The sequence below is a fragment of the Polyodon spathula genome, chromosome 1, assembly GCF_017654505.1.
Source record: "Polyodon spathula isolate WHYD16114869_AA chromosome 1, ASM1765450v1, whole genome shotgun sequence".
Classification (NCBI taxonomy): Eukaryota; Metazoa; Chordata; class Actinopteri; order Acipenseriformes; family Polyodontidae; genus Polyodon; species Polyodon spathula.
In genome coordinates this window covers 44,670,933-44,684,184 of record NC_054534.1, presented here as the reverse complement: position 1 = coordinate 44,684,184, position 13,252 = coordinate 44,670,933, and the positions used below count along the sequence as shown (strand labels likewise).

General features: G+C 39.5%; 1 protein-coding gene across 9 annotated transcripts in view; it reads right to left on the bottom strand.

Moving 5' to 3' along the window:
* Nucleotides 1–537: 537 nt before the first annotated feature.
* Nucleotides 538–13,252, bottom strand: part of trpm3 (transient receptor potential cation channel, subfamily M, member 3) — a 341,244-nt gene continuing 328,529 nt past the window's right edge. For 2 of the 9 annotated variants that reach the window (XM_041256346.1, XM_041256361.1), the window contains 11 exons: nt 9,890–10,182; nt 9,069–9,297; nt 7,840–8,007; nt 6,647–6,787; nt 6,262–6,390; nt 5,857–6,108; nt 5,059–5,233; nt 4,411–4,561; nt 3,317–3,513; nt 2,547–2,679; nt 539–2,074 (listed from right to left, as the gene is read on the bottom strand). In XM_041256346.1, coding sequence (XP_041112280.1) covers nt 655–2,074; nt 2,547–2,679; nt 3,317–3,513; nt 4,411–4,561; nt 5,059–5,233; nt 5,857–6,108; nt 6,262–6,390; nt 6,647–6,787; nt 7,840–8,007; nt 9,069–9,297; nt 9,890–10,182 — 3,288 coding nt within the window. In that variant the 3' untranslated portion in view covers nt 539–654. Of the gene's footprint in view, nt 2,075–2,546; nt 2,680–3,316; nt 3,514–4,410; nt 4,567–5,027; nt 5,234–5,856; nt 6,109–6,261; nt 6,391–6,646; nt 6,788–7,803; nt 8,008–9,068; nt 9,298–9,889; nt 10,183–13,252 lie in introns of all 9 variants that reach the window. The other 7 variants (XM_041256370.1, XM_041256380.1, XM_041256339.1 and 4 more) reach the window with 6 other exon arrangements.

The following is a 13,252-nucleotide window of genomic DNA, read 5'->3' as shown; positions in this document are numbered from 1 at the left end:
CTGGGACTGTCACAGTTTTCAGCACTCATTTTATGTCCTGATTGAAAACAGTAAAATTGTAATCATCACGGTTTTGCTTTTGTATTTATTTATTTACAAAACTGTATCGTTGTTCTCAGCAAGTTAATAGCATAGTAATGTAGGTTGTGTTAGCGCCATCTAAAAATAAAATAAACAATCTTCTGGATTTTTAAATCATAATTGAGTAAACTGCATTATCCTACTGCAGGCCTTCAAGAAATCTATTCATTAAATTAGCAAAGCCCTCCCCAGAACTTTTTTCCACAGCAATATGTAAGAATCTAAAATATGCTATATTAAAAACCAGAGCAATACATCAATAGCTGCCATCTTTCACTATACCTTGCAGGATACTGTAAACATCCGGTTCACACGCCATATAAATGAGCTGAGTGCAAACAGCATTGTGAACACAAAAGGAAAAGCAAATACATTGATACGATGTTTCAAACTAAACGAACCAGACCGAGTCCATTTGAAACAGACCCACTGTGAATGCAGCCTTTGAATGCATCATTGATAAAAAGTATTTGATGACACATCAAGCTAATACACCTAAAGAGTGGATATCAAATTATTTAATCCCATACTGCAGAATTAGAGAGCATGTAGGGAAGCACTCGGTAGAAGTTGTTATGTAAAATTCTGCCTACTGTCAAAACTACGGAAAGCTGACATCTTTGTCAGCTTTCTCATTGATAAACTGTCTGTCTTCCCTTCTGGCTTTGCTGACTTGCTCCTTAGGAAGGGATTTCGGGAGTTTCTTTGCCGGTCCAGTTTATCACTGATAGAAAAGCTTTTCTTTGTGTGTGTGTTCATCCGGTGTGGATCTTCCATTGAGCAGCTATTTACTCGCTCCAGCCTGGACAGGGTGCCAGTTACAGAAGATCCCTGGCAGCCCAATAGAATCCTTTTCTTGGGGTCACCTTCAGTGTCCTCAGTGTCTGAACCTGGATGAGTTAACTCTGCTTCCCTCTCTGGGTGAGAAATACCCAGATCTTCGGGTTTCTCGCAGAAAGACCCGCCAGGGGAGGCAGAGCGCTCTGCACAGCTCTGAGAAGTAGAGACACACCGGGTATCTATACAGTCAGTAATACTGGTGTACTCTGCTGCTTTGACCTGAACGCTAATGCCACCATAATACCCTCTGGTAGGAGTGAACATTAAACTGTGGGATTTCACCATTGACATGTCATCAAGGTACAATGGCGATGCAGAAAGGTACCGGCTACTTTTCGACCGCTCTAGATGTTGAGGCGGATCTAAATTCCACTGCTGCTGACTCTCTGTGACATGAGAAGAACCAGAGAGGCACATTGACAGGTCCAACGCAGCACTATCTTCAAAAATCCCAGTCCCCTCAGAGCATTTGTCAGCTGCTGTGCTGTAGCTCTGGCTACCCAAAACTGCAGCCATGATTTCTGAGTGCAAAGATGGATCCCTATTAATTGAGACCTTCATTTCGCCATCCTCAGCTTCTTGTGTGGGGTGGAACTCATCTGAAGATGAGACATAAATGTCTATGCAAGAAGAAGGCCTTTTGGAGTCATCGGTGACAGCCAGTGTGTTTATAGGCAGTGGTATCTGCCTTGGTTCTTTCTGAGCAGCTATCGACTGTGAGCTGTTAGCTCTGTGTAAGCTTAAGGATCTCTCTTTAAAACAGCCTATTTTCTCCACACGGCTCCTGTCTTTAGTGCCCACAGCATAGAATGAGTGGCTTCTCATGCGAGGCATGATAGTGGGTGAGGTGGGAGACATGGATTCCTCTCCGGCTTGTTCAGTGGTTTCCTGGATTTTGTAGGAATTTCCTTCTTGGCTGTTGAAGCTGCTCTGTCTGATAATGTAAGCTGTGTCAGTGCAATCTGAGGAAGTTCTCGACCTTGTTTTGTTGATTTCACCTCTTTCGACACCAGCCACTTTTTCCAGGGCTGTTGCCATGCGCCCAATTATCTCCTCCATCTGAGCGAGCCGTGTGTCCACTGTCTGAAGGGAGGCCTTCATGAAGTGTTCACGTTCGTTGACCTCTTCTAAACGCATGGCCATGTTCTCAACTCTGTAAACAAAATACAATAATAATAAAACCCACTCAAGGACAAAATATTCAGCTTTGCTTCCTTTCTGAGCTGCGGAAAAATGTCAATGTCTCCTGCAGGACAAATTTATTTGCTAAAAATAGGAAACAAAACATCCAGAATAAATTTGTGAAAATGTAAAGTGAATTATAAAAACTACACCTAAACCTTGTATTTGTTGTCCACAGTCATTCTCCAGTAAACCTTCAGGTCTCCTGAGCCATGTGGAGAACAGCTGCGATGAGGGGGGAAAAATGGTTTGGGGAGACAATTGGGTGTAAAATAATTGGGCACACTAAGTCTGACCATGAAGGATTCTTGTGAATGAAAAAGAGTACTGAAAATATATATAGTGTCATATTATAATATATTAATATATTGAATACCGTTGTTTATATACAGTAGACAGGAATATTAATTTTTTATTCTGAAAGTACTGTTCTGCACACAAACCTCTCAGACGTGACTCTGATTCTTTCATCATTTGAAGAGTTAAACCGGTCGTCCTTTTCTCTGAAGTACTCCTCAATACACTGCTCTTCAAAGTCATGCACTTTCTTGAGTTCGTCCTCTGTGATGAACAATTCTGTTTAAAGCAAATAAATCCAAATGTTCTAAGAGGTCCATGGGTTCATTTACCAAAACAGTGGTGGATCGTAATACTGCCACCCTAAAATTAATGAATACCATTGTTCCAAATGGTAATACCAATAAGTGGTTCTATAAATAACCTCTGGGGAAAACCACCAGCTAGATTAAACAGAACTTGACAGGCATCGATTATGACACAAGTTATCAGGTTCTTGCTCAGTTCTAAGTTTATGAAAACACTGCAAAATATTTCATAACAACCATGCAGTACCTTTTATTTAAGTGGTTGACTGAAACTTATTGGGCATGGAAATAAGTCAGCATTTGAGACTGCTTCAATTTGAGTGTCAGCATTAGCTATAATGAGCATGCTCTACAGAAGACACGAACAGAACAAGGTATTGATTTATCGACTTAACAACTTTGGTCAGTTTAGGCTTATATATTAGCATTGGATATTTTCCATTTTTACCTGGTTAAAAATGCAGCTCATTAATGCACCTCACTACTTAGCCATTCTTAGCTGATACCTCTTAAGCTGCTGTGTTAACTTGAAAAAGAGTGAAAAGGGGGTCTTCAGTGCAAACAACCTCAGTGTTCTTCTGATTACCCAAAATAAAGTGTTCACTCACTCAGTCCATAATCCCTCTCGTCTTGATCCTCATGCTTCCTCCAGCGACAGCACAGATGCTGGCACACCATTGTCATGTGACTGAAGATGATCAGCGGGGGGGGCAAAACAGGCCTTTCGTGGAACGTCATGATGAGCTGGTACCTCTGAAACTTCCACACTTGATTGGATATGGATTTGACTTCAAAAAAGGTATTGCTGCAAAAAACAACAAGACTTGCATAAGCTAGACATGGAGTAGTCTCACAAGTAAAAGTCTCAAGGAGCACCCTTTTCTACAAACATACAAATTATTGGTGTACTATGTGTTAATTATAGACTCTTTAATGGATTTCACACTTAACAACAACATTCATTGTTTTGGGATGTTCAGGGATTAAAGAACTACATTTTAATTAATGTACTAACAACTTTCAGAACCAATTTTCTAAACTTCATCCCTTACCAACATCATTTGATTTTACCAAATAAAAAAAGTTTGGCAAATTATGAATCTATAATGACTTAAAGAGTAAGTAGTGGGGTTCCAAAAAATATGTTACACATCCTCACGTGCTGCTACAACTGTTTAAATAACGTACCTGCCATTTTTCTTTTGATTGTTAACATCCTGACAACGTTTTATACTTGTTTACATTTAAAATCTTTTTCAGAGGTCTTTTCAAAATGTTCACTCTAGTGCATATTGTCAAACAGGTGACATAGCAATAACGAGCTACGATATGGTACGGAACAGAGAAGTCAGATCACTTGTTATGGTTTTTTTTTTTTTTTTTTTTTGAACAGTGATTTAGAGGACAGATCTCAACCCCTAGTGCACTATAGTAGTGGCCACTTTTAAAATCGCTTTGAAATAGCAATAAAGTTATAAGTGTAAAAAGCTCTCAGGATGTTAACAATGAAAATAAAATTGACAGGTACATTATTTAAATAGTTAACACCATATTTTTCGGAACCCCGCTACTTACTCTTTAAGCTCCAAAAGGGGGGTAAAAGCAGAATTATTAAATCTATAATTTATTATGTACAATGTACTGTTTTACTGCATGCTGTTCGTTTTAAAGACTACATCCAATGTAATGATTTTGGACTTACTTGAACACAGCTATTAGAAGGTTAACCAAAAGGATATTTGCCACTAAGAGGTAACATGCCATGATGGCTGGAACGATCCATGCTCCTGTTTTACAGGGAGGCAGCTCTACTATACTACCATCCTCACTAGTTATGTTCTGTCCACATGGAGCTGCAAAGAAGAAAAACAGAAAGCATCCAGTGATGATTAACAAGGTAGATGTGCATTACAGTAACATTTTAATGACACAAGTGTAAAGCTAAGAAGTAAACATAATGTTTCGTTTAATTCCCTGAATTATATGTTCTTGTTACACTATCTGCAGTAGCCTGATTCAACAGAGAACATTCCAATCAACATAATATATGATATTACCTATGTGGCCTGACTTAATGTATATCCTGTATATTGATTCATGGCATCAAATGAAGTAAAAACCTTATTACAGCACGTTTGAATTTAGCATTGCAATTGGCCTGGTAATTCTTTGATTCCATTTTGCTCGGACATCGTCCAGAATGTTAGTGTGATGGTGTTGTGAGATTTGAAAAAGACAAGTTGTGTAGTATTGTGTTTTCCCTATGGTGCATTGCTTATGAATCATCATGTATATTACTGTTGAAAAACATTGTTGTGTGACATGGTGTTGAATGCAATGCATGGCTTACGGTCTATCTGGTCTGCAAACACTTCTCCATAGATCATCCAGTAAGGCATGTAGAATATATTCCTTGCTAGCATCCAGGAGGGGTCCTCGTTGGGATTGAGAATTGCTTGCCGTGCAACTCCAAAACTCATCAAGACCACAAGCATAATTATGACAAAATACATCATATCGATCATCTGCCAAAATGGAAATTGAAATTGGTGACAGAGTTACAATGCTTCATATTAAATGCAACTTAAAGCTGTTTTAATTAAACTGCACACATGATTACATAACATATTTGTAGCAACCAACACAATACAGTCTGATGGCAAAGCAGTGGGTTTTCTTTTATAAAAGGCTTTTTGCAGACATATGCTCCCTCTAGTGGTGGAAATTGCAATTTGTGTAGATTATCAATAGCATGTGAAGGGTTTGATTTTAAGGTTTTTATTTTCTTTTCTTCCTGTTACAGCCTGTATATATATATATATATATATATATATATATATATATATATATATATATATATATATATGTGTGTGTGTGTGTGTGTGTGTGTGTGTGTGTGTGTTTAACAGATTCTAATTGTTTAAATTTCTATTTTAACCACATTTAATAAAATAAAAAGGGTGGAAAATAAAACCTGAAAAAAGGATTCCTATGAATGACTATTGGTGACAGCTGTGAATAGGCTCTCATAAAGTTTCACTTGATAGACTCTAAACTACGCAATGACTGAGAAGTAAAACCGATACTACAGCTACTGTTTGTGTGTGTGTGGCTCGAAAAATTGCATTTTAGACTGTAATGCACTTACCATCTTTCCTATCATCATGACATAGGGACCCAAATACTTATTGACTCCAAAAATGTCCAGCAGCCGAATGTACCAGTAAATGATGTTGACACAGTAGATGACTCTACCATAGCTCATGAAAGGGGGTTCTTGTAGTCGCAGCACCATCCCCACAGAGAATAGAAGAATAGCCATGAGGTCAGTGATGTTCCAGTACTCCTGTAGCCACACCTTCACTTTCTGCAACAGCTTCCCAGGCTCAGACATGAGGATCTGTGGCACACATTGAAATGATACCAAGGGAGGAGAGTCAGGAAAGTAGCCATTCATATATATATATATATATATATATATATATATATAGAATACCCTGGCCCTAGACAGTGCTAAGACACTTTTTCAGGAAACACTTTGTTTTTTTTATACCTCTCTCATCTTCTCTATTCCCAGTGTAAAGATGTAGGCGATAACAATCCACTCCTGAGAAGAAGGCCAAACGTCCATTTTCACAAGAACAATGTAGTTGTACAGCATCAAGTAGCCAACATATGCCATCTAGACAAGATGAAAAAATAAGTCATCCTTTATCTGAAGTAGCATCAATGTTCATCCAAAAAATATAAAAATGAATGCAAATTAAAAACCTTTTCACAAAGCTTATTGTCATAAACAACTAATGATGCAGGGCAGCAAAGCAGAGCACATTAGTCTATGCAGGTATCATGTTAGCAATATGATATATCAGTGCCTTCAGACTGGTGCCTCTGTTTTGTAATGGAGCTTGACTGTATTAGAACCTGGAAATACTCACAGTGTGAAAACAAAACTTGACAATGGGAGCATTGTAAAACTCGTAGATTTTTCTTCCAAAGGGTATTAGCCTTTGCCTGCTCTGGACGTCCTCTACAACTTTTTTTCGGGAAGATTCCTTATTTACTTTTCCCAGCATTGCCTGAAAAAGTGGAAGGAGGATAAGGGGGTGGGGGAAAGAGAGAAAAAAGGGCTGAGTTTTCCAATATAAATTTGTAACATTAGAAAACTGCACTACAGTACTGTCCATTTTGTTGAAAGTTATATTTCTTTGTCATGATATTGCAGGTGACAAAATGCATGGTAAAAATCTCACCAGCTCCAGCTTATTATAATTTCAATCAACCTTTTATGTGCAATTTTACAGTCTGGAGTGAAGTTGAAGCAATTTCCAAGGCTAAAACTAAACAAAAATATATATATATTTTAAAAAAACAATATGCACATATTAGATATTTTATATATTACAAAGGCACTGTTTGGTTTAAATTGAATTGAAAGGTTGTTGGAAGATTGTCTTGGGTTGCCTAAATGTTGTTGTGTAGACAACAGTGTACAATGGAAAACTCAAGCAGGCGTTGAGAATATAAAGACACTATATCAGTTATATATAACAAGTGCAAAATGACAACAAAAAAAGAAAGAAAGGTATCAAGTGCTGCAATAACATTTTCCAGGAGTGTGCAATGCAGATAATACTGTCTGTTGTCCGACTGTACAATCCCTTTAAATGTGGAAATGTGAACTGAATTAAAATACAGTACAGTACCTCAGCCTTTTGTTTGCAGTGTTTGCTATAGATTTGGAAAAAACAAACAAACAGACAAGCAAAGAATAAAACAAACAAATAAACATTGCAAGCCACATATGTATTCTGGGAAGAAGGGGATTCTTTCCAAGCTTGATTGGTTGATTTAAATGAACAATTCACCACTGATTGCTTGAGTATCTAAACTTAGCATCTATCCTTATTACTGTTAAGCTGTTTATTCAGCTATAGTTTTTCTATGGTAATGTGTAGAAAACAGCACATTCTGTATTTTTTGTTTTTTACGTTATGCTGTCTAAACCACACACCAGTCTAGACAGATAACCGGGTTCAGCCACCCTATTGCTTAGAAGCCAAGGGGTAAAGGGGGCTGAGGTGGGTGCTCTCACCACAGAGTTGTACTTCGTCCCACAGTATGATCTTACTGTGAACTCCATGTCCTCTTCTTCCTTCTCCTTCACTGGCTTCTCCGTCTCCTCTGTCTCCTTCTCCTGAAGGTAGGCCTCTTGATCCTGGGGCACGTATGACATTTCATCCTTGTTCTTGAACTCCAGGTTCAGGATTGAGGGTGGCAACAACAGTCCAAGGATGACCTGTGCAGGTGACAAAGTGAAAAATAAATAAATATATAATGCAGGAAATACAGTAGTAGATACATTAAATGTGTTAGATCATTTTTCATTAATATACATTAAAATGTTTATAAAATCAATAGATTTTCAAATTATACTCAAAATGTCTATTGGAAGCTAGAAGTCTATGTTAAATGCGGAGAGTGACAAACAGACAGACTGATAGACAGAGAACATCATTATAAATCCACATTGAAATAAAGACTCTTTCACTCGTAAAAACAATAAGACTGTTGTTGGGTATAATCAAAGTGTTCCTGGAAGCATGTCTGTGCCATTGAGACAGTTAATAAAGACCTTTTGGTTTTATCTTGTTTTAAATCCCATGGTGCAATACCAGTACATGCACACAAAAGCCATCTACACATTTAAGAAAAACTGAAGTGCAATTGTGTGATATTTAACCTATAAGTACAAGGTTGGAATATAAATAAACAGACTTGGGCAGTGTGGGAATGGAAAAGCATTTGCAGAAGACAGTGACTGATTATTGCATTGGGATTGTGTAATAATGCAGACGGATCTGAACTAATCAGGAGACAGTTTAGGATACATTTTAGATTGGCGTCTATAATAACCATTGGTCTGCAATAAAAGAAAGAAGTCAATAATTGGGTAGCAAGGTATTATAATGGCCCTCAATTGGTCATAATGTTTCTCTGTTAATTATTACTATACAAATGGGTGTGTTGCTTTGTGAGTATGCATATGTTCCAGTACATTTCTGTAGCAACAGTCAGGGCAGATTCTGAATTTGATAAGAATTACAAGAGCGTGGAGCCTGAACTAGAAAAGGGGATTAATACTCAATACCTTCATGATTAGAAACTGTGCTTGGGATACTCGGCACTCAAAACAATACATGACAGAGTGCACAAGTTATAAACAGTAACGGCTAGTGTTGTATTATAGGCTATTGTTATTAGCACTAATCTTTTTTGTACCATTACATTAGATGTGGAAGTCAAAGATTAGTGCTAATAGAGACCAGCCACATGTTGAAAGAGGACCACTGAGCTTACCTTCAGTCCAGAGTTTTTCCTCATGCGCAGTCTCCCCATCCACATATCTGTGAGCAGCATCTGGCTGCAGGTGTGGGCGATGAAGTCCCTGTGCTTGGCTGCCACAGCCAGCTGGAGACAGGTGGCATTGCTCCAGTTCTTCAGCTCATAAGTCAACAGTTTCATGGCCAACTGCTCATCCTGTTTGTAGGACTGGTCCAATAGCTCCACTGCCAACTGACCAAACTCCCTGCAGGACATACATGCCAGTTACTTAGTGTGTCTGTTGTATTTAGTTCAAGCACCATACACTGTATACTGGTATTGCTATTATTATTTACGGTATTCTGTTTTCACATTTTGACTCCAACAACTAAGAAACACAGACAAGAAAGTGCTTATTGTAGGAAGCTGTTGACTTTTCTCTACTTGCTAAAAAAATAACAAAATCTCTGTCAGGAAAAGTAAATATGGAAGAAATAATTAAAAAGAATGAAAAAACCTCAGGTGGTGCAAAAAATAATTAAGTGGGAAATCATGGTGATTAGAAAGCAGGAAGAAAAAAAACATTGAGTCTGGGGAAATGTGTGCACTGTAAACATTTCTGGAAAAAACAAACAAACAAACAAACAAACAAAAACCCTTGGTAGGCAGCGCTACAGCACACCTGATAGGATTAGAAGTTGTTCCTTAAATACAACAATCAGATTAAATGGTTTTTCTAGCTACAATCACTTTAATACTCCAGGTTGTCATTCAAAATAATGCAGTAATGTGATGGCCGCTTAGTTGAACTACCCTTGAATTACACTGTCTGTCTAAGATGTGACATGCACACCAACCTGGAATTGTAGTTCAGCTCCTGTGATATGTCATCTACCATATCATTCTCTGATGCCTCATGTGCCATGGCTTTGCACAGCTTGCATGCCACCAGGGCCTTGGCCATGGCCTCCTCACCATGCTGCCAGAAGAACTGAGCCATCTTTTGCCGCTTCATCAACACAGCCCACACCATGAGTTCATGGAAGGGAAAGGGGAAGTGGTTGATCTCAGGGTCATCCAAGTCAATGTCAACCTCCTCTTCTCCCTTCCTGGTAGTCTTCTGCCTGTCTCTTCTCATAGGCATGTCATCCTGAGAGAGACATGCAGAGTTGCACTTATAGCTGCTTCTGGAACTTTGAAAGCTACACATTAACATATGTGATATCTTGACACATTATCAAGCCCATATCGCTCAGAGACCCATTCATTCATGTTGAGAAATATATCTTTTTCAAATGACACAAACATATTAAATAAGGAATATACTGTAATGATCAAAACAGGTGTTGTTTTAAGGAGAACGTGTAGTTCCATTACAATATCAGAGCCTTCGTGTGTAGATCGTTTTGGTTTAAATATGCGTAAAAGTGAAATAAGGTACAAACTGCAGATTGCCTATTATAATAACTTTTGTTATGAAAAATATTTTGAGTTTAATTTAAAATGCATGTAATGGATATTCATCTACTTATGCTCTACAACGTGTGCAACAATGATTATAAATATCCTGAACCCTAACAATGGAGAGGACAATGAGGGCATCAATGTGACAATCGATACTTGATGTATTATTTGGATTTGTAGCTCAGTGCCATCTCGCACTAACGCTGTGAGCAAAATTAACTAAAACAGAAAGATGTTGTTTTGTACTGTTGGATGACAAACACTATGTTGAATATTAAACTTTAAACCTTGAGAACTTTTATATATATTTGATGTAAAATATTTTTTAAAAGTACATTTTACATTGCTTACAGTAAATATTTTTTTAAGGCAAGGTAAAATGGTAAATACATTCTTTTTATTTATTTTTTTTTACTTATGAATGCATTATTTTTAAATTTGTTATTACCAAATTTGAAAATACAACCCATTTACCAATCAAAATCCTCTACTTCCACCTGCTAAACCTAGAATCAGTACCAAGCTACTAAACCCTGGAAGTGAGGCCCAGCCTGTGGAGTCTCTGCCTGGACTTGCTGTGCTTCTGATCAATAGGTGTTGCTAAAGTAAGATGAGGTGAACTATCACCAGCTGATTTTCCTCCCTAATCTTTTGGATTGTAAAGGCCGATGCAGCATTCCCTGTGGTCACAAAAAACGCAATTATCAACTCATCGTGACCAGGATTTGACCCATGCTAGCAATACAGAGCCAACACTCAACAAAGTATTGCTTTTACCAGGTGAGCCCTATCTTACTTATTTTAAGAAGTTTTAATTCCAGCTTCCCTTACCCCTTCCCATCTGAACACATACCACTTTCCTGCCACCCACACTTATTCTCAACTTTCACGCCACTATCTGACTCTGACTCTTGTTCTTTACTCATGGACTTCCCTGGATCCTCTTCTTATTCGCTTCTTCCAATCCATTGCCTTGGCTTTTCTTCCTTTTATCATGCACACTGGACAGAAACCACCCTTCTCTCTGTAACCCACTCTCCCCTCTCTGCTCAGGCTGCCCCTCTCCTCCAGTCTAATTCTCCCTGACCTCTCCTCTGCCTTCGACAGTGTTGATCATGCTATTGTCTTCTCCTCTCTCTCTCTGACCTGTGGCTCTCAGGTACTGCTCTTGCCTGGTTTTCCTGCTATCTCTAACTGCTCCTTCCAGGTTTCCAAGCGTGGTACTCTCTCTTTTCCTCATCTCCTCTACAGGTGTACCCCAAGGATCTGTCCTTCCTGTTCTCACTCTACACACGCTAGGTACTCTCACCTCCTCTTTTTTGTCTTCTCCTACAACATTTATGCAGATCTTCCTCTCCTTCCCCTCCTTTGATTCCCACATCTCCTGTATCTTTCAGCTATCTCAACTTGGACACATTCACATCACCTCAAACACAACCTCTCTAAATCCTCTACTTTCCTTTTGCTTTCTCTCTCTCAGTCTCCCTTGACTCTATCACTTTTTCTCCATCTCCTTCTGCCTGTTTCTCTTGACTCCTCCCTCTCCTACGCTCAACACATCTCTTCCCTGTCACACTTGCCGCATCTTAACAACATTTACAGAATCTGTCCTTTTCTCACTATTTATTCCACTCAACTCACAGTCCAAGCTGCTGTACTCTCCATATTGCACTACTGTAACTCTCGTCTTGCTGGTCTCTCTATTTTGCCTATCCGCCCCCTTAAGCTCATTCAAAATTCTGCTGCTCGGGGATCCCTGGCACATCTGGTTTAGGCACTTCACGTGGAGTGCAGGATTCGCCCCATAGCCTGGACATCGCCGGTTCAAGTCCAGGCTATTCCACTGTCGTCCATGGATGGGAGCTTCGTGGGGGTGGCACACAATTGGCCCAGTGCTTCCCGGGGGAAGGGAGGGCTAGGTTGGCCAGGGTGTCGTTGGCTCACCGCACACCAGCGACCCCTGTGGTCTGGCCAGGCGTCTGCGGGCTTGCCTGTAAGCTGTCCAGAGCTGCGTTGTCCTCTGACACAGTAGCTCTGAGGTGGCTGCATGGTGGGCCTGTAGTGTGTAAAAGAAGCGGCCGGCTGACGACAAATGCTTCAGAGGACAGCAAGTGTTAGTCTTTGCCGCTCCCGAGTAAGTGCGGAGGTGGTAGCGGTGAGCTAAGCCTAAAAATAATTGTCTATTCCAAATTGGGGAGAAAATGGTAAAAACAATTGGCAACTACTAAATTGTTTTCACCCAACCTCACTGCTCTCATGCTGCCCCTCTGCTTCACACTCTGCACTGACTGCTTGAATTCAATTCTGCTTGCATTCAATTCAAGATCCTTGTTCTTGCCTACCGCTCTCTTCACCATAGTGCCCTCTCCTACCCCCAATCCCTCATGTCTCCCTACACTCCATCTTGTCCTCTCTACTCCTCCTCTACTGGTGGACTGGTCATGTCTTCTCTCCACTCTCCATCCTCCCATGCCCATTCCTTTTCTTTTCTAGCCCCTCTGTGGTAGAACTAGCTACTGGAGAACTTTAGCACTCCTCTGTCTCTCACTGACTTCCCCTGCCTGCTTAAGACTAATTTTTTTGGACTGCACTTGCAGATCTCTTGACCTACCCCTCCTACTATGTAGGGCATTCACCTGACCTGTGCACCATGTTACTGGATTCACAGGTGATGCACTATTACACAACTATTAGTCATGGTAGGTACAAATGGTTTTAATCTTAACTTATAACTTCTTATCCTATATTGTATTCTA